General features: G+C 41.2%; 1 protein-coding gene across 1 annotated transcript in view; it reads right to left on the bottom strand.

Moving 5' to 3' along the window:
• Positions 1-21,456, bottom strand: part of gabra6b (gamma-aminobutyric acid type A receptor subunit alpha6b) — a 277,852-nt gene extending 256,396 nt beyond the window's left edge. The window contains exons 1-9 of the mRNA XM_074611075.1: positions 21,026-21,456; positions 20,737-20,855; positions 20,285-20,352; positions 18,970-19,190; positions 18,403-18,485; positions 17,766-17,909; positions 17,049-17,201; positions 11,068-11,348; positions 1,390-1,646 (exon numbers count right to left, since the gene is read on the bottom strand). Coding sequence (XP_074467176.1) covers positions 1,390-1,646; positions 11,068-11,348; positions 17,049-17,201; positions 17,766-17,909; positions 18,403-18,485; positions 18,970-19,190; positions 20,285-20,352; positions 20,737-20,855; positions 21,026-21,114 — 1,415 coding nt within the window. The 5' untranslated portion in view covers positions 21,115-21,456. The remainder of the gene's footprint in view (positions 1-1,389; positions 1,647-11,067; positions 11,349-17,048; positions 17,202-17,765; positions 17,910-18,402; positions 18,486-18,969; positions 19,191-20,284; positions 20,353-20,736; positions 20,856-21,025) is intronic.
• Between the last annotated feature and the right edge of the window lie 424 nt (positions 21,457-21,880).

Genomic DNA, 21,880 nt, shown 5'->3' with positions numbered 1-21,880 from the left:
TATTTCCCTATGAGATGTAGTGGAGTAGAAGCATAAAGTAACATAAAATGGAAATACTCAAGTAAAGCACAAGTACCTCAAAGTTGTACTTAAGTACAGTACTTGAGTAAATGCACTTAGTTGCATTACATCACTGAGAAGTAGGGTTAGGGTTTGATAGTATTTTCTTATCACTATCTTAACTACTTGTATACTGCTAGTGTAATCTATGTCTGACAAATGGCTGTTGAAGACGAAAACTAATGCTACTCAGTTTTCTTGCCATCATTTAGTCCACTGTGTATGGAAAGCACAGAGACCTACAGGCTATGAGAACTGCAGCCCGTTGGCACTGCACAGTGCTAGACACATTGCAAAACATTGAATGACAAATAGAGAGCCTGCCAGTGTTGCCTGGTGGTCTTGTATTGCAATTATAACGTTACTACTGTATCAAGCCTGGGACCAACTCTTCGACTCTGCTGACACATTTGGAAAAGCCATATGGTAAATAATTAGAACTGAATGTCTAAGAGCTTTGTGTGGCTGCTGAATAATATATCAGCTCTCAGGCTGGCAAACATACATACAAAAGGAATGGATTATTATGTGCTCAGAAGCAACACATACATTATAGACTCAATGTGCAATTTGATATACAGTATGTGCCCTTTTATGCCCCAAAGTATAAAATGCAATATCATATACAGTATACACTTATTACCTACTGCGTTCCATATTTACATAGGGATCAGCAAGGCCTATGGAAAGGAGGCTGGGTCACGCGTCATTTCTTGGGGGTAGAACACATGCGCAGTAAAATCTGGTCTGCACTTGCCGAAATTGAGCCAATCGCAATGCCCATCCCATGACCGCTGTGACCCAGCCTCCTTTCCATAGGCCTTGGGGATCAGGTCCTCTTCACAGAGTCTGTCATGTTGCTCCGCCATGTTTCTACAGTAGCCCAGAAAGGACAAACCAAACACTGGCTCTAGGGAGAGCCTTTCGCGTTTTTACATTACCTGAAGGCCACCGTAGTTCTCCGACACACTTTTGAAACTGCGGTAACGTGAGCCACAGAGTGTGAAAGTAGTGTTATTATGGTAAGGATGGCCTCAGAGCAAGGCGAATGGCGTTACCGCGGTTTTGCGCTTGGCAGCTCACGTTACAGCAGTCTTGGAAAGGGAGGAGTGAGCGGAGGGGTACTCAGCTGGTTGCAATCTGCAACCACACCACTAGATGTCACCGAATCCTACACACTGTACCTTTAATATACACAAAAGTATGACAGTTGTGGATATGTTGAGGATATACAGTAGCCTGGTTGAGGTTATGGAAGATTTACCTAAACTAATTATTTTTAGTGAGGAGTTGCTGGAATTATTCTTAACAAACACGCCATCTGCTCACCTGGACATCTCCATCGTGTCCTTGGTGAGATAGACAATCCAGTAGACCAGGTTGAAGGCGCCAAACGAAAGTGGGAAGAGGATGCGGGAGTATTTGTCGATGATGCTGGTGCCAGTCAGAACGTTGTTTGCCGGTACAGCTGAACCCTGCTGCAGGAAGGCCTGGGCATTGACAGGTGGGTTGGGAAATGTTTTAGCAGGGCGGTCAAACCCTGGGGCGGAGTTCATCCTCTTCTTCAGCACGCTGCTTGCATCCACCTTGGAGAGGGGAAAGGGAAATATATATATAATCTGTACGGGGAATATTGACATTAAAGAGAATATTGCACGATGTAATATGAGGGTATTAATAATGAAACTGGTGCTGTGCTTTTCCCAGGGTACCATAAAACCGTCATATGGTATGTGCTAAGAATGTTAATACTGTAGAAACTGGTTCTGTTTATAAAAGGACAACATGGTATAATGGAATTTATATCAATACATTACAAAGAAAACATGAAAAATTAATCCTGATGTTAGCGCCTTATTTGCACAGCTGTGAGTTGATCAGTGCATGAGGGAATTATGTGTGTCGGCAAAAATAACTGTCTAGAATACCAATGAGTAGCACAAGTAATTAAGCTCAACAAAGGAAATCAATGATGTTTTGTTTTTGATTTGATGTGATTTCAATCAACCCGTTCCATGAAGATTGATGCAGTTGTGGGAAGCAAACAAAACATATTAAACAAAAGAGGCTTGCAGTGTATTGACACATGGTTATCGCTATGCCTCATCAACTTAACAGTAAACCAGTATGAACTCAGCACATGCTCCCTGCTCCAATAGTTGTAAATCAGCTACAGTATGTGTACGGAGAGAAAGGGAGAGTACATGTGGGAAATGGGTCAAGGAACACCGTGCTGCCTGTAGGTATAGAGTCAAGAGAGAGTGAGAGAGAGAGAGAGACATTCCTTTTTTATAAACCAAAGAAAACTATATACAATATTGTGTCAACCTCAATACCAGAGAAGTAGCACAAATGCAGTCTATGATTTTATCCTACTAGACATTTGTGTGAAATCTTGTCATAATTAGCCAATGAATTCTTGAGTTATGGCCAAAAACGTATTGTGTGAGGTCACAGTGACCTTAACCTTTGACCACCAAAATCAAACAGTTCATCCAATTGAGTCCAAGTGGACGTTTGTTCCAAATTTGAAGAAATTCCCTCAAGGCGTTCCTGAAAATGGTACGGATTGACGGACAGATGGACAGACATACGACGGGAAAACATAATGCCTCCAGCCACAGCTGTCGCCGGTGCGGAGGCCTAACAAAATGATCATTTGTGTTATTCTCATGCTAGTTCAGTACCACATTTGCATATGGGGTTTTCCTAAATTATTCACCAAAACAGGTTTATGATTCTGAAATAAATAGTACTTTTGCAGAATAATGTCCACCACAGTAGAGTTGAACAGTTGTTAAACAGTTTTAGGAAATAAACTCCCTTTATAGTTCACTGACCGGTCCAGCTTCCAGCTGTTGGGCTTATTCACACACAGCTTACAGTGTTTTTTTTTTTTTCCAGACAACAGTCTTGGAACAAAAACTGAACTTGGGAGATTTAGGCTGGATTTGGGAGGCTAAAGGATTACATGCTCCTCTACAGGTTGAGCAACTATCAAACTGTTACAATCCTCTGGTTGATGGGAACCCTTCCAAAAATGCATACTGGCCAATCTCAAAATAAAACTAGATTACAGTTATTAATTCCACAAAATTTAACTTATTTTGCAAATGCAATTATTTCACCCAACAATACATTTACAATAAAAAAGTTATTAAATTAAATTCTGTTGTAGTAGTATGACTTTGTTCTGATGCTCATCCCCAAAACAACCCTATCAGTCGTCGTATGGCAGCTATCTTGAGATGTACAATTCATGAAGGCCCAATGTCATGAACATAACCATGGAAACATGGAACGGAGAAAAACAAGGTTCAAGGTCTACGGATAAAGAGTATGTTGCCTGGCCTGACTACATATTGTATTAAGAAATTCATTCTCTATGGTCTGAAATAAATACAGAATAACTTTCCTCCTCTTTGGTAAACCATAAAACTCTAAGTAAGCTATAAGCTATGGTATCCCTAATGCACAAAATCATCCTTCACATAATGTGGATTACATACAAATTGATTTTGTGGGAGGTATACGAATTACAGTGCATGACTTTTCATAGGTATAGCTATGAACGGTGTATGAGACCAGCCTGATGGAGTAGAAGAAGGGATAAAAAAACAATAGATCTGGATTTGTAAAACCCTATGCAACATGACAGCGGGGAGGGGCTGTGAGAGGGATTGAGTCCTGGCGCTCTAACAGCTGGTCCTCCCGACGTAAAGCTCACTCATCACTCAATTGCAATGTGTGAGCTAAGTGTGCTTTCTCATATTGAATAACTAACTGCTCATTTGTACATCGATGCTCAAACAGGAATTTGGCTTTGAAGGTTTGTTTGTTTTCTGTTGGTTGGTGTCCAAAACTCCAACGAAACCAGGCTGCAGCTTCAAATCTCAGCCCCCTATCACTATAAAGCTTCCTTTTGAGGTAAAAGATCATGCAGTGTGTGTGTGTGTGCGGAGTACTGTACTGTACGTATGCGCAGCTGATCCGCTACACAAGCTATTTTTGATAATGACAACAGGCTTGCTTGGCTTCTTCCTGGTCAAATCCCAGAGGGATCAGCTCCTCTTCTGTTTATCCACTGCTCTAGATTCCAGCAGACCCACTCTGACACAGGGAGGATGGGCACTGACTGCTGGATGTATGAATGTTGTTTGGGTGTGGGTATTCATGTGCGTGGGTGGGTGGGAGCTACATGTAAGTGTGTTTCATAGTGTATGTGTAGGTGCTAGTGTGAAATAAGGTTACTCTAAGTGTGCACTGAAAATATGGCATGGGAGTAAGTGCCTTAGGGTTCATCTACGTGGGTGTTGAGTTGGTGTGTACTGTATACACTTGTGGATGATTATCAGGTGGTGGAGATGTATATGTGAATGTATTTTAAGCAGTGAGCAGTATGTATCCTAAATTGATCAGCTATGATACTCGTTTTTCCATTGCTTATGTTTAAAAAGTAAGAAAATAAAATTAATACATTATGGTTGGGATTAAAAATGCAAAATATATAGAATAGAATAGAATTTGTGTTTCAGTGTCATGATCTTGATTCATAAGTGTTGTGAGGATACAAATTGAACCAGTAAAAATTGGAATAAAGCTTGGAAGTAAAAGACTACCTGATCATACAACATCCTCTAAATATTACACTGCATTCTTAACATCCACTGTGGAAAAGTTACAGGATAGTTGACTTCTCTGACTTTTAATTCTGACAAATCATGCTCTTCTGCCTCTTAGTTATAGAAGGTCACAGTCCAATTTGAACCATGGAATAATATTAGCCACTTAGCTTCCTATGTGACTTGCTCAAGAGGGAACTATAGAGAACAAAATGGTATGGCCTTCAAAAATGCTAGTAACAGCATAGCCCCATTTTTGGTCACATAGTCTTCCTTACACAAGGCTTAGGGGAGAAGTCAAAACATTTCATGAATGTCTGCTCTCAGAATGTTAAAGTGGTCGCTCAGGGCGAAACTAACATTTAGGTACAACATTTCCGAGCACTGAGCCACTCCACTCTACTTCTTTTCTTCGCTGGACAAATGTTGAGTTAAATGCTAGCTCGTTGTGGCAGGAATGTTGGATTTAAAAGGTATAATATGCAACATTTTCCCCTAAAAACTATGTATAGACTCACAAAAATAATCCCTGTCAATCATCACATATGATCAACTAGAAGTTTTTGGCGGTCTGTATCTGTAGAGATCCTGCCTCCTGCCTGCATTTTCTCTTTTCTTTTTCTTTATGCTGTGTTCGGGACGTATTCTGGGCATCAGCAAAGAGCTTTTGGGCCCCACTTGGGGGTGTAACCTTCAGCCAATAACAGCGTGGCAGGGTGTGCAGTCCGTTCAGGTTATCAAATGCTGAAGCTTTGTCATGCCTTTCGGTGTCTGACACCGAGGCACAAGGCCCCCTTTCGTGTCTCTATGATACAAGGTGGCCATATTTGACGACTGGTGGGAACGGGTTGTTGCATTGCTGTGTGTTTTTAGGTCCATTAGTGTTTCCACTGTTCCTCTCTCTCTACTCTGCTGTGTGCAGAGTGCTGTTTGACAGAGAGCAGCGGTGAGCCACACACAGAGGGGACAGGATTAAGCATCCACTTTGGCCGCATTCATTCCAAAATCCGGCAATGCAGTACCTTCCTGCTGGCTTGTGTTGAGGTGCGGGTGTGTTTATTTGTGTTTTAGAACGTAACCGCGGTGAAACAATCAGAAAGTAACGTTTTATTTCTCTGATTCACTGCTCTGTTCTTGCCAACGCCGCTCCCTCTCTTCATTCACTCTATAGCTCGCTCGCTCAACCATCGCTGATCTCTCCCTCCCTCACTCGTTGAACCGGTGAGGAGGGGGTCACCTTTGAATGCCGTGTGTTTACAAACAGCAACCGACAAAACGCTGCATATTATACTTTTAGAACGTTAGTTATGGCATCATGTGAGATCATGAAAACACCGTCGATGATGCAACCCCCTGCTGGTTAAGCCTATGGAGCCTATCCATAGAGACATACACATACATTAAAAATGATTAATGTGTACAGTATGAAAATTAAAGATACCCTGTGGAGCTTTTGATCACTATTGGTGTTATGGAGCCATTTTTGATGAGGATGTCCACGTTTTATTTGCATCTAGCACACAAATGGGGACACACATATAAGTGCATGAGCAGATGGTTGACATAATACCCTTTCCTGCTGATTGCAGAGGTCAGCAATGCAAATGTGCAGTGCATGCAAGCCATAAAACACAAAGAAGTAGATGACAAACTGACATTGATCTCAGTGATTGCCTATATATGTTTAATATAATAGGGGTTCTCTTGGTTTCACACTATTGCACTGATTTAGAGTTATAGCGGTAGGCCTCAAGGATACACACATATTGTGAGAAACACTGAGTGTAAACAAGAAAACTCCACAGGTAACTCTAGGTACAGTACATCACTAAACTCTTGCCTGAGCTTGAAAATCATAACACTCAGGACTTATTATCAGGACACTGGGACGCCAGGACAAATGCTTGAAAATCAAACCTGGCCCGATTTAATCAGGATGTCTCCCCACCCAATCAGTGATCACCAATCTTGTGATTACCGGCACCTGTGGCTGGGCCTATAAATAAAGGTCCCTTCTTTCTCTTTTTCTCTCTCTCTCTCTCTCTCTGTTCTCTCTTTTTTCCCTTCCTCCTACCAAATATTTATTTTATTTTCTGTTTATTTCCTGCACCACATACTGCACCACCTACTCACACACGCCACTGACAATGCATGCAGCACCCTCTACACACACGGATAAAAACACCCGCTTCCCCTTTGTGTTTACAGTTGTCTATCTAACCCATTAAAAGACACATCTATCTTGTTGTTATGAGTGTGTCCCTTTCTGTTATGGCTTTACCTGACACTCCCAACAGGACGTAGTGTTTAGAATCGTGACTGCTGGCTGGCTATTCCAATTCCCAATGATACGCCATTGTGTTTTTTTGCCCTTTTCTCTGTGCAATGAAGAGTCTTCCCTCCTACATATTTGTTGAAAGCAGTCATTTTCCATGATGCATCCCTCCCACTCTCCCTTTTCTCTCAGTGTAACTCTCTCTCACGCACATACAACACAAAAACAAACCGCGCGGGTCTCTCACATCCATCCCTCCATCTTGCTCCACAAAAAAAACGGACTGGGCCAGCTTTCTCAGCCCCCCCACTGCCCTAGCTGCCCTCCTTCTTGTGAGCCTGCAGTGATCTGCTGGATATTCCCTTAATCTATGGCTCTTACATAATCTGCGGCAACATCGTTCACGGAGCCACTGGCTGTCTCCTCGTGTCACTCTGTGGTTATCACACAGTTACAGGGCAGAATAGAGGACTGGGAGAGAGGCATGGGTGGGTGATAGATATATACTGTAGATGGATGGATGGATAAGACATCGTATAGAGTGATGGGTGAATTGTATTGATGTGGGGGGCATAATTTGCTGCAGATTACATGTGTGCATATATATACACACCGGTTTGAGTGTGTGCCGCAGATTATGTGTGGACGTGCGTTCCTGTGTGAGGACAAGCGTGGATAAAGTGGAGATTGTGGTGTTTCAGTGTGTATATGTGGACAGCACATTCAAGCGAAAAAGGGAGCATGAGGGAGAGAGTGTGTGTCAAGATTAGGGGGTTCACATGAAGAGCACAGCGGGGGGGCTGGAGGAGAGGCAGAAAAAGAGGGATAATGTTACATGTCGATGCAGTTTTGTGTGTGTGTTTGAAAGGGAAAAAAGGACAACGGGATGGATATATGGATGAGATGTAAGCGAGGAGTATGACTTTCTCTGGGATGAGGAAGAGGATGAGAGAGAGTTTGTATAGTGTGCATTGTTTACATGACACATGCTGCACGTGGGACTGCAAAATAAGCAAATGGGCGAACAGGAAGGGAAAAGAGATATTGTAGAACGTACTTGAGAGCAAGTCAAGTGGAAATTATGAGTGATATAAAAAAGAGTGTAAACCATCTAAACCAGGCAGAACCAAACACAATTTCATACAACACTCTCCAGTAATCAGTTGTGGATGTAGAAGCGCTGAAACAGCCGGGTATGACCTTAACCACACTGACCAGTACAACCAGTCGACCTTAGAGCCACAGACAAGTCTCATCCATTCAAAACATTTCAACACCTTAAAGAAACAGCTCTGTCTTCTAAAAAATTGCGCTCCCATACAACTAAACTGCATTCGGCAAACAGTTTGTCGCGGATTACGTTTGTCTTTGACGTTTCACGAATAGTCAGCGGACGTCTGCAGCAAGTGACGTAGTACAACGAGCGATGCGCAGAGCAGGAGATGTACTGTATCGAGCGACAGTTATTGAAAGTTATGTGGTATAATAAGTACAAAAAGCAAGAAAGTCCACGACAGGCGGGTGGGAGATGTGGTGGATGGGTCAAACAAACACAGGACTTTCACTCAGGAGACCGCTGTTCATTTCCCGTGTGAAACTCAAATTCAGCATTCAATTGCGTAGTCATGTTAAACCAAACCATAATGTTTTTCTAACTAAGTAGTTACCTAATACTTATTAAGTCGTGTTTTAAATGTTGTTTTTTTTATCTGGATGGAGACAAAATCTTAACGAACCGGAGAGTTAACAACAATGAGCCAGAGATTGAAAGAGGTTGTTATATGAAATGATAAAAGCCATCAGAGGAAAGTAACTGTTGCTACTGCCACCAAAACACTTAAACAGATTTCTTCTGTGTGTATCCAAAATATAAACACAAAAGAGATAATTATCATAAACTTTTTTTTTTTTTTTTTTAAAGCTCAGGGTTTATGATCCTGCTTGATGATAAAAACCTGTTAACTGCTGCCACAAGGCAAGACAGACGGATAATAATAACATGTCAACATACATCTACCTAAGTTTATGTATAATGTATAAAATTAACAAATATGGAACTTTAAACATGAATGTATTTGTACAGTCTTTTGCTTGATCCACTACTTATTTGATATGCTTTTGCAACGCAGCTGTGTTTACATGTTATGTCAATAACTAAGCTAATAAGCTAATTGAAATTGGAAAAAGAGCAGAACATTGAAGTTGTTATATAAAGGCAAATAGCTGAGAGTGGATTTAGACGGCAGGAGAGACAAACAGAACGAGACAGACAGGAGGAGAAATAGAGGCAAGCTTAGCAAGAGATAACAACTGAGAAAGTCAGAGTCAAGAAAGATGAAAAGCACGATGAGTGTGAACCAGATATATAGAGAGATGATAGTGACAGGAAGATTACATTTATACATCTAGAACCCAACCTCAATACTTCAGGATATACTGGCAATCAAATGAGACATATTGCCTTAATAATCGCATCCCATCTTCTCAGAGTCATAACTTCAATTCACAACACAGTCAGGAAGAGCGCTAGTTACATTAGTGGTTCGCAGCCTGTGGGCAGCACAGTCCTGCTTGGATAAAAAACTGAGCTAACAGCTAACGTACAGACGTTGCATTCAAGCTCTATTCAGTAAAAATTAGTGTTGGTAAATGAATATGTTATCATGATGTGTTCACGTGTAGCCTAATCTTGTAAAATTTTGTTTTTGGTGTGAAACCTGAGGCGGATCATCAGGGATCAACTAATTTGCAAAAAAAACCAGTATGCAAATGGTAATAAATGTCATGGTTCAGGGAGCAGAAGAGGCAGGAGGGACCCAAATGCAGAGACGGACAGATTCAACATAGATATTTTACTGGAACAAAAAGTCTTTCAGGTTCAAAAGGCTGGCAGGTCCAGCTGGCGGATGCAGGCAAACATAACTCCTAACATCAAAAGACAAACCGACAAAGAACAAAGGAACTGAGGTGGTATAAATAGTGAGTGACTAACTGGGGAAGTGAGAACAGGTGAGGTGAATGCCCGACTAATGAGGGACAGGTGATACTGATCAGGGCGGAGAAGACAATCAAAAAGGCGGGAAAACTCACAAAGACAGGAAGTAAAACTAAACGTGACACATGAGGAGTGAACTATCAAAATAAAACAGGAAACAGACTAAACAAAAACCCAAGACAATGACAATAAAGGAGGGTATAATGAAGTATATGGGATTTATTGTTTTGTTTTATTATCGAATTGGGTATTAAGAATTTCACTGGTATTGGTATCAACTACAAAACTTCTGGTATAGTGACATCCCTATGGCGATTAGCTTACGTTACCAAAATTGGACTTTAATTTAGACATTTCATGTCTGTAAGTTGTTCCGAAATGTTACATAGACAAAATGCGTGTTTGACAAAGTCCAATAAAGGTTCAGAAAACGAGTACAGACGTTACAACGACAAACTTTCAGCAAATGGAGCTAAAAGCCCTGCGGAGGGTTATGTTATTTAGCAGCGCAGTTTAGATTTGTGAGAAAAAAGACACAAGTGTGGTGGAGCCAGTGGAGTGGTTTGATGAAAAGATGTAGAGGCATGTAATGAGGCCAAGTGAAGTCCCTTTCCATTCCTGTGAGTGCAGCATCAGCTCTGATCATCATTTATCACAACAGCAACTCAGCGCAATCTGTAAGGTCTGTACCTGTACACAGCACCAGTAATCCTACCGCTGTATGTATCCTACATGTCGAAAGGGACACATAGAAGAATGATCTTAATCAGTTCCACACACTGAGGTTTACAGATTTTAAAATGGAGAAGAAAAGGGCACTAGTATTGGATCGACTGGCTGAGTTTGGGTATCTGAATTGGTATCAGGGGAGAAAAGTCGTTTTTGGGGCAGCTATAATTTTTGCATCATGTTTCCATCCCACACATCCATCCTCCGACTGATGAACAAGTTACATGGAGCATGAATATTAGTAACGTTTGCATTTTGTTGACAACAAAACATACTGCAAATCTGGTTCCTTTTCACAAGTGTGAGTTTAGGTTTGAACTTGAGCTAGAACTGATGTGCGAATGCACGTAAACACAACAAGTGTGAAAACAGCAGGGCAGACTTACTCCGGAAACCTCTCCGTCGTTCCCCATGGCTGCAGGCGGAGCTGCTGCTGCTGCAGCTGCTGCCTCCTGAGCCGCCACCTTCATGGCCGCCGCCTTCCTCAGCTCCCGGTTGGCCTGCAGGGTGGAGAAGTAGTTGACGGCCGCGAACTCGATCAGGGCGGAGAAGACGAAGGCGAAGCAAACGGCGATGAACCAATCCATGGCTGTGGCGTAAGAGACTTTGGGGAGGGAGTGGCGGGCGCTGATACTGAGCGTTGTCATGGTCAAGACGGTGGTGATACCTGGATGCAGGGAGGAGACAGACGTTAGGAATGGTACTTACTATGGTACTGGGATTGATAGGCTTGTCTTTATTCTTGTGTTTACTGTTTTGGTATAATGTAGCAGTATGTTAGCTGAAGGAATAATCAGACATTTTTACTCTTATTTACTTAATTGCAGAGACTTAGATGATAAGACCAATGCCACTCTCATGTCTGTGAGTTAAAGGTGCTATTGATAACATTCAGCCATTAGATGACACATTCTCCCTCCCCCATTCCATTGCATTTACTTCACAACAAGTCGTTGCCAGGCACTTACCGTCAAACTCACTCAGTCATTTATCCGTTATAACGGTATAACGGTACACTATATATTAGAAAACAACTTAAGGCTAATCGCTACCATTCAGCCTGCCATTTGACTTCAGTGTCTTATCTTCAAATCAATAGATTATATCCATCAGGTTTTCTCACACCAAAGCTATTTTATCATTTAAGCAGCGCACAAAACTGCAGCATCTCTTTAGAAAAAGCCATTTCAACTCTCTTAGCAAAATATACCATCTGGCATATAACGTCTGTGATCACTTCAGCATTGCAGAGATGAGAGCAGTTGAAGCCCTCGTGGCTTCAGCATTTATTAAACCACAATGCCGCAGAGATGATTCGAAGCTACGTCCGAGCGAGGTCTTAGAGCGTATCATTGACACGCAGGTCTGACAGATATCAACACTATGATAAAGTGATTTTCTGAAGGCTCAGTTTGTGAATGCAAATGCACAAGATGCACAGGTGTATGAGATTGAAATCTTACTCATAGTGTAGATGCCACTTGTAACCTCTTCTAAAAGGGGCTACTCTTTCACTGGAGTACCGTTGGCATGCTCGACTTAATTATATACATACTGAAGCTTGAGTGTTCTGTGTTGATAAAGGTAATAATATGATGGTACAGGTAATGGAGAAAAGTGGAAAAAAGTACATTTGCCAATATGATACACTGTGTTAACATTTTAAACATGCACACACACTACAAAAAAAACAAATTGAAACTGAAGGGTAGTTTATTAATCACATATTAAAGCTGCAGTGGATAGATGATGCTCCTATTTGCATCTGCAGGATTTCACAGACCGGAGGAAAACAACCAATCAGAGCGGAGCTGGAGTCTGCTGTCCAGCTGCCGTCTATGAGAGCCACGAGTCAATCAGTCATAAACTCCGATCAAACAGTCAAACTAGGCAGCGTTGATCAAATATCAATATTCTGTTACCGTAATGCAGAATTTTTTGCCCAATGATGCTAAAAACTTGTTGCCTACTGAAGCTTTAATACCTTGGATTGAAGGGGTGTCAGAATAAATATATATTTTTTCTTGTCTAAACAATTATATGATTACATATTAAACAACACCAGCTGTTTAAAGTATAATGCGGTAGGCATTAAATGTAATATCATTCAACAAAATAATGAAAAAATGAATTGTAGTGTGCACACAATTGATTTTCCCAAGGATTATCTCTGACACATGGCAGCAGCTCTGTTTGATGGCACATAACTAGAATGTCAGGCTATGTGTCAGTTCAGCCCAGTGAGCTTTGCCAAAAAGTCACTTCAGCGGATGCTAATCTGTCCATAAACAGACTAACCCGTGCCCCCGCACTGGCGCGCCGATAAAAAAGAGACCAAATATCTGTAAATATTCTCGAGAAAGCCATCCGGTAAGATGACCCCAGACACAAGCCACAAAGTATCTGCTAATATTTGTTTATCTGTTCATAAGTAGCTCACAATACGAGCTATGGGTGAGATGACGGAGAGATAAAAAGAGGGATGTATCAGTGGATAGGTGGGAGAGTGAAAGCAACATTGATTTTTGACATCTTTCTCAGCTGAAATAAGAGTGCACTCTGGTTTTCAAAGTCCGTCAAAAGTTCTTCTAAACTGACCATGGCTCCAGATTGAAGCACAAAGATCCTTTTGAGCAAAACCTCAAACTTAAAAACGAAGAAAATCACTATATAGATCTGAGACTGAGGCCATTCATAAATTCTCTTGGATACACACTAGTTTGAAATTAACACAAAAGGTCTAAGACAGGTGCATTTTAGAGGCAGTGTTGAACTGTCAAACTATCAAAAAACACCAACAAAAATAGATACGAAGTGCAAGTTTGCCTCGAGAATGAATGTCTCTTAATCACTAGAAAGGGATTTTCCTCGGTCTCGCCCGGCTTCCAACCTTATTAAGTCAGATAAAGATGCTGACAACGAAGATCTCTTTTAATGGCCCATTAACAAAGTACATATCCAATTCACTTTCATCAAGCTAAAGCAAGCAGGGAAAAGGGCCCTTTGAACGCTGCCTTTACCAAATGTAGTTGTGCACATTTCATTAGCAGCGTATAAGAACCTATGGTGGTGGTGGAGGGGGAGGGGGGTTTAATGCACTCAATAATGTCTCAAAAGCATTTTCTACACACCACTTCAGCAGTGAAAGCTAACAGCTCTCAAATCCAACCTCCTCCAATAGCCGGCCAACGCTGACTGTCTCAAGCTCGAGCACAAGTTAACTGATTGCAAAGGGGAGGAGGGACAGGGGAAGAAAGCCTGTCAGGGTGGGAGGGAGAGGCAAGAGAAAGAGAAAGAAAGAGTGTAGGAGGGAGGGGGATGAAGTATAAAGACAGGATAGAAGTGCTTGGGGCATTCATGTGCTTTTATATGAAAAAAAAGCAAGGTACAAATTAGGCCACACTCAATTAAGTCTGTGAGACTTGTGCTCGAGGGACTTTCAGCTCTTAGAGAGGTTGTTGACAATCCAGCACACAACATACTATGTCTTAATGTACTGCCGGGGTGGAGCACAACCATACAGCAATTCATCTTCTCTTCTTCCTCATTTTCAACTTCTCATATGCACCATCGACAGCATTAATGAAACTTATTCAGATAATGGCTTTTTTTTTTTTTTAAATCGCTTGCCCTTTGTACCAGAAAAATATGCAACTAAATAAGTACTTAAAGAATAATAAACTTTATCCCATAGTTTGAAGATAAAGTTTGGCCATCTCATAAAAAAATCCAATAATTTTGTTTCTATACAACCTCTTCTAAAGTGCCCAGCGTGCCCTGGGCTCCCCTTTCAACAACAGCCAATTGAGAGAATGAGCAGTTTTTTAATCCTACACCCAATACTGAGTGAAATGAAAACAGCAGGACAAGCGAGGTTAATGAGTTGCCACAGATGTGCTGTCCGCATGGGGCCTCAACTTTCACGCTAATGATTGGGATCTATTCTCCGAAGAAGTGCGCAGGCTCGTTGGAGCGCTGGCTCGCTCCCAAAGACAAGCCCAGACCACAGAACCATAATCTACAAGGACCAGCGGCGTTACTCCGCTCAGCTGCAGCTTGTTGAAAATCAACGCGAGGGGGAAATTGAATGTAAAAGGAGGGGGATTTCGACACACTTTCGCACACTTTTTCCCCTCGTTTTTCCTCTTTGCTTTGTCTCTGCGTCCCTCTCATTGCTCTCAGTCTCATTTTCTCCTCAGTGTCTCTCACCCTCTCTGCTCCCGAGGCTAGAGCTCGGTGGCAACTGTAGCATAATGTAATGTGACCAAGCGGAACCTGTGAGTGCTCGGAAGAGGGCCAAGTAAACATCCTCCCCCTCTCTGCCCCTTGCATGACCAATTTCAAAAAAGGACATTTATTCCCAATTAATGCAGCTCCAGCACAGCGAAGGGGGAATAGAGATAATGAAGAGAGGTTAAAACACACTGTGATGACTGTGTCTGTCTTTGTTCTCTTTTTGCAGGAGGTTGTATTTGAAGGGTCACTCTGTGCAGATCGAACCAATCAGAATGCAGTAAATAGAGATAAATATGCTTGCTTACAGTTTGCAGACTAACACTGGGTCGAGCAGTGGGTGGTGAGTCGATACATTTTCATTTGAGAGTTACTTTAAGATACTTAAAGTTGACTATTCAGAGCTGGAAACTTAGTGAAAAAACAAAAAAACTCGATATAAACTCTTGCAGAATATAAAACTAACACCTTGTTTCCACATAGCTCTGTGTACGTATGCGAGTTGGTACTGGAAATTCATAATTCATACATTCCTATGGGATGATTTCCATTTTTTTTTTTGTTCCATAATTTGCCTTGTGTATGTTGAACGATTTTAACTTTTGCGGCAGACATTGCTTTTCTGCAATGCTGTGTTCCAACATTTAAACTGCATGTCCTGTTCTATATTTTTGTTCTGATGTATTTTGGGAAGCCTTTTGTAACAGCTTGAAAAATAGCCTTTTTGGCTAATTCTGGCATTTTTTTATACCATGTGCGTTTATAAATTTGCACCGTCCCTTCTCAAATAAACTAAGCTAAACTAAACTAAGACTACGAACAGACCGTGTGTCCCGTGTGCCACTGTGTGTTAACTTCCTGTGGAATTAGCCAATGAACAGCTTGACACAGCTCCATTTATAGATTTTCTTTTCAAGTGAAAAGTTTGATGCATATTTAACTAATTTTGTGAAATATTTTGTTGAAAGACACATGAGCCACTGTGCATGCACTCTATATGTTACACAGCTGGCATGCTAACAATGTTTGCTAAATATGCGGTCAAACTTTTCACCTAATTAAAGGAACAGTGTGTAACATTTTCAGGGGATCTATTAGCAGAAATTGAATATAATATTCATTAACTATGTTTTCATTAGTGTATAATCACCTGAAACTAAGAATCGTTTTTTTTAGCTTAAAATGAATCCTTCATATCTACATAGGGACCAGGTCCTCTTCACAGAGTCCGCCAAGTTGCTCCGCCATGTTTCTACAGTAGCCCAGAACGGACAAACCAAACACTGGCTCTAGTGAGAGCTTTTCAAGTTTTTACGTTACCTGAAGGCCGCCGTAGTTCTCCGACACGCTTGTGAAACTGCGGTAACGTGAGCCTCAGAGTGCAAAACCGTGGTACCGCCAGCCGCCGTCTGACTTCCATTGCTCCTAAAGTAGTGTTGTTATGGTAAGGATGGCCTCTGCGCGAGGAAAACAGCGTTACCATGTTTTTTGCACTCAGCACCTCACGTTACCGCAGTCTTGGAAAAGGAGGAGTGAGTGGAGGGGTACTCAATTGGTTGCAATCTGAAACCACACCGCTAGATTCCGCCAAATCCTACACACTGCACCTTTAATGTGTAATGTGACTCGTCTCGACTGGACGGCCAAAAACAGACAAAATTAATTTCGCTGCCATATCTCCGTAAACGATACTGATTTACGGACACAAAACAAAACTGTGTGGAAACAAGGCGTAAGTCTCATCAGAACAACCAGAACTACACCACACTAAATGATGTATCAGAGCCCAGCTTTAAATATTCCTGACTGACTTGTTCTACTCAGTGAATTTACATTTTTCAACACATTATAGTCCTCTTTAAGTGATTGCAATCATGCAAAATAACAACTGAGAAGACTGAATCAAAAAACCTCCATTTGTGTAAGCCATTGTACTGCAATTTTGGCAGCTAAAATGAGAAAGTTCTTGAATTTTCCAAATGATTCCATCCCAGCAGGGAAGCAATGAGCAGCATGTGTTCTTCCTCCATTTGCTTCAGTCTGCATCAATGTCCCTTTTCACTTGAAAATAAGCTTGAAACTTGCACTGGATTTAGATTTATACAGCATAGGAGTAACGTTAAAGAAATCTTACCAAACACAGTCCGAGCTGGAACCGATTCCTTATTAATCCAGAAAGAGACTTGGGCCAGGATGACAGTCATTATACAGGGAATATAAGTCTGAATCAGGAAGAAGCCCATTTTCCTTTGCAGGTGGAAGTGGACTGTCATGATGACGTATTCACCTGAGAGAGTAAACAACACAGACATTTGTGTTTCTATTGGTGGCAAAGCAGTAATTCATAGACACCCAAGTAGTAATTTAAATGTTATGATGCAATTATGTTATAAAATAGCATACATATATCTTGGTTTAAAGATGCTATTGATAACACTCAGCCACTAGATGTGGCTCGTTCCATTGCATTTACTTCACAACAAGTCGATGCCAGGCGCTTGCCTTCAATCTCAGCCATTTATCCGTTTTTTTTCCACACTAACTTACCACCAAGAGATACCACGTGATACATCATCATTTCACTATTGGCTCATAAGCCTTGTTAGAGGTGGGTACCAAATGTCAGATATCTTCCACAGAGATAAACAAAACATTAATTTTGGACCCGCCAAAAATTTTAAAATGATTACTTCCCAATCATAATATTTTATTTCAGGAAAAGCCACACTTCTATTCAGCACCTTTCTAAAGGTTCTGTAGAAAAAGTGACCTAAAAGGGTTATAATCTCAACACAGACACTGCAAATTGGACAGGACAATTCTGAGCTCATTTCTAAGAATCTCTTCTCACCCGTGTTGGACTTTAGCCTCTCACTTGACACTGTCTGTCCGATGAGATCATACTGCAGCAGACTGGATGATTCCCGTGGCACCTCCACAGAAGACGCAGGACCTTTCTTCCAAGTGTACACGATCTCGCTGATGGGGTAAGCATCTAGATGGGATGGATGAAGAGCTTTGTGAAAGCGTCCACCATATAAAGTTACTTTTTAAATTAATTTCAGACGCAAAGCTCAAGGAAACTGACACTTTGAGAAAAATGTTCTCAAAAATACAAACAAATAACCCTAAAAAACAAGCTTGCATGAGAAAAGGCTGAACAATGAAAGTGTTGTTTGAATCGTTTTCCTTGAGCCCAAAAAAGAAACTGGCATATTCATGCTTTTTTGAAAACATTTGATTTAATGCCACCATCAATCAAGGGGATAGGAGCAAATCGCTGCCGTTATTGCTGATACAAATGACAGATATTGAATGAGGAACTGCTGTTTTTACTGTTCCCCTGAATGTAGCCTACTGTATGAGACATTTCAAATTGAAATCTTTGAATGTATGCTGTCAGACAGCCAGTTACTCGGAGACGGAGCGATCATTTGAGAGTGACACCATCTGTCAGACCAGCGAGGCTTAACAAAGAACAAACTCACAACTCCCAAACTTCAGCGGGCAGGCGTGGCCGTCCATCGGGAAGTTCATCAGACGCATGGGACACTCTGCATTTATAGTTAATCTGTCAGAAGAGACAAGAGTTGAAAGGAGTGTTTGATTTATAATTGATACACTGTTGCTTGCTAACTAATGACTACTGTTGGATCATTGTGGCGCAATGACTGACTAAAAGAAAACAAATTAACAATATGGATTAAATAAAGACCTCGAACTCATTCATTCAGTGTTTTAAAGTAAAGTTGATTCACTAAAATAATATAATAATTAAAAACAAAATGTGTTTTTGTGCCATCAGTAACTCCACGGGGATTTTTTTTTTTCATGCTACATTGGAACAAAGCTGGAGTCATGTTTGTTTGAATTGCTTTCCAGGCCTGTTTTCAGTATCAGATGGCACATATCTTGTTTTTTTGGAATGGCGCTCTCTCTCGTTTCTTTTCATGTCTGTGCATATTCTTGGATGCCTGTTTGTTTGATTTGCTTTCCAGGTCTGCGCTCTATTCCGGTCTTGGCTGGGTTCAAACCTCACTGTCCAGCACTGTTACCTCATGGTGTAGAGGATAGTTCCGTTCTGCATGATGCGGAACAGCTTGTTCGGGGTGGTCATGTTGTGCGAGATCGACCTCTTGCCATTCCGGAAAAAGGTGTCCGGCGTCCAGATCTTGCTGACCATCAGGTTGTTGAGCCGCAGGATCTCGATGGGGCCCTCGAATTTCAGCCGCTCGTCGATCCACGTCTGACGGAAGAACACGTCCATGGTGTATTCCTGGATGGAGGGTAGGAGTGTGGGTTAAGGATTTATTTACTACGACTACCAATCCCACTGCTGGTGCTGCTTCTGCTCCTGCCGCTACTATCTCCACTACCCCCGATGAGAATGGCAGATGGGTTTGTGAGCCATGTTTTTTCGTTGGACCTGCTGGATAGAGTACTGGCAATGCAGTCAGTTGTTGTTGTTTTTTTATTTCTGGACTATTGCTGCCAGTACTAATAAAATTAAAAATGTGGGCTCATTTATACATTTTACTATCAGGAAAAGTCTATTTACGTTTCTTTTAAGGGAGTCCGTATGGGATTTTTAGATACTAACAAGTCCATATGGGACAAGGACATACTGTAATCTTCTCAAAATAGCCCCGGGATGTTTCTTTAATCATCATGTCTATCAAGTTCCTACAAAAGACAATGCAACTCAAACGGATACCGAGATATAGAACATATTTATCAACACATATGTTGTTATCTTTCATTGTATTTTCCTACAGACTGCCATTTATGAAATGAAGCAATCGTTAAACGTGAATACAATTTATTTTTATCTACAGAGTCAGCACAAAGTGTAGGATGCTTTTAGTTCAAATGGATGGCCTTGCTGCCTCAAAGAGCCATGTACGTGCATCTCTATAGAGCACCATATCACATGGCAGTTCAAGTGGGCTTTAGATGCAGTGAAAGCCTAAAGCCTCAACAGTATAGAGCACAACAGACATACAGCGCTCAGCCTATCCAATGACAGGAGTGGCAAACCCATCCTGTCCCAACAACATCAGCCACATCTCTCTCTCGCTCCCTCTCTGACTGAGAGGGGGGTGGGATTGTCAACCAGATTAAAATCCCTAAGCTCCACTAATGACGTCCTGCCCAAATGCTGGTATAATGAAGGCTGGGAGAGCCATGACTGGATGCTGTATGCACATAGTTACCGGGAAAAGTGTACATATTGTCCTTTTGTGTTCATACATTGACATTAACTTTGTTAAAAAGTGATGAAACACATGCATATGTGTGTGTGACAGCCAGTGAATGAGTCTGTGCATCCTGTGCATCGGTGTTATGCAGCGGTCAGCATAGTTTACATACCATCTCAACATCTGAAACAGGTCCAAAGCTGGTGACAAAGATGTCAGTTTTGACCTCTGTGACTTTACCTACAGCAGAAGGGTGAATAGTTGCTTTTATATTGACAAAAAATACAACAACATTGGATCAGACATAGAATGTTTTTCCAAAAATATAAAGCAGTGAAAAATAAAAATATATTTAATATAGAACAATGAAAATAATAATAAAAAAAAACATGAAATTGATTCTCAAGCTCAGTTTCCAGTTGTTAGCTGGTAATTTTAACATAATTGTTTAAAATAAAATAAAATATTTAACCATTACAGCACAAAAAGCTGAATGAAAATGAGGCACACACACATAACAACTGGAGGGAAACTTTATCTTCTGAGTAAAAAAGGGAACATTGAGCTAATAATTTATGAAGCAATACTGTAAAAAAATACAATATGACACAATCATAAGCCTACCTCCAAATCCTGGTCGCAGCCTGTTGTCATAGCCGTCCAGTAATCTATCCAATATGCGCGTGATGTTATCCAAATAGATATTGCTATCACCAGGCTGATTTCCACAAACACTGGTCACACTGTAAATAAAAGTAGACATATGCACTATCATGAAATCTTATCCAGCAACAGACAATAAAAAACAGCTGAATATACAGAGTTTCTCTATAAATAAACGCACATCCATCCACAGTCTTTGGTGCGTAAAAAGTCGGAGAACATGCAGAGGAAAAAGAGTTGCCATACTCACCAAGACAGGATTAAGCAAGTTAAAAGGAAAGCCATGCCTCGCAGACACCCCACAACTAGGAATCCCTGGTCAACTTTTAAAATCAGCATGGTCCATCATGTATAAGCATCATTAAAAACGCGGGTTCTTTTAGTTGTGTGAGGATATTATCGTGCGCGCAGTCCAGCACGACTTGACTCTCTAGTGCGGTTGCGCCCGCCTCAGAATCGCTCAGTTGGAAAAACCTGAAGAGTTTTTAAGAGAGTGAAGAGGAGGGACGAGGAAGAGGAGGGGGGGATGCATTCACATTAACCGAACAAGGGATTTTTATAAGAAAATACACCAATCTCTTGAAAGAGCAACTTGGGTATTTAGAAAATCTGTTTGATGGAGATAATGACGGTTACTGTGCTGGTTTGATGGAGGATGCTGAGGAGAGAAAAGAGATGGAGAGAGAGAGAGAGAGAGAGGGGAGGGAGAAGGAGAGAGCCTGCACAAATACAGTACTATATCAATGGACAGTATACCCAGTGACCTTTTATATATTTTTTGTAAATGATACCATTTTGTGACCGCCTTCTCAGCTTGTGTTACCATGCCCCTGTGTGTGTGTGTGTGTGTGTGTGAGAAAGAAAATCACATAAAAGACTGCTACTAGAGATAAAGCATGATGAACTGTGATTCATATAGTGGTTGGTTGGGTGGTTGAGTGGAGTAGGTGGTAGATACATTTAGTGCAACTTCAAACTCAATCCATAGACCGAGAAAAGCAAGGGGGGAAACCACACAAAGTCAGCTATTCCTGCAGCTCTGACCATGAGTTTATATCTGTTGTTGCAAAAAAAAATTCAAGAAATTGCATCATATTTTACTGGT

This window comes from Sebastes fasciatus, chromosome 16, assembly GCF_043250625.1.
Source record: "Sebastes fasciatus isolate fSebFas1 chromosome 16, fSebFas1.pri, whole genome shotgun sequence".
NCBI lineage: Eukaryota > Metazoa > Chordata > Actinopteri > Perciformes > Sebastidae > Sebastes > Sebastes fasciatus.
This window is presented reverse-complemented; position numbering and strand designations above follow the sequence as displayed.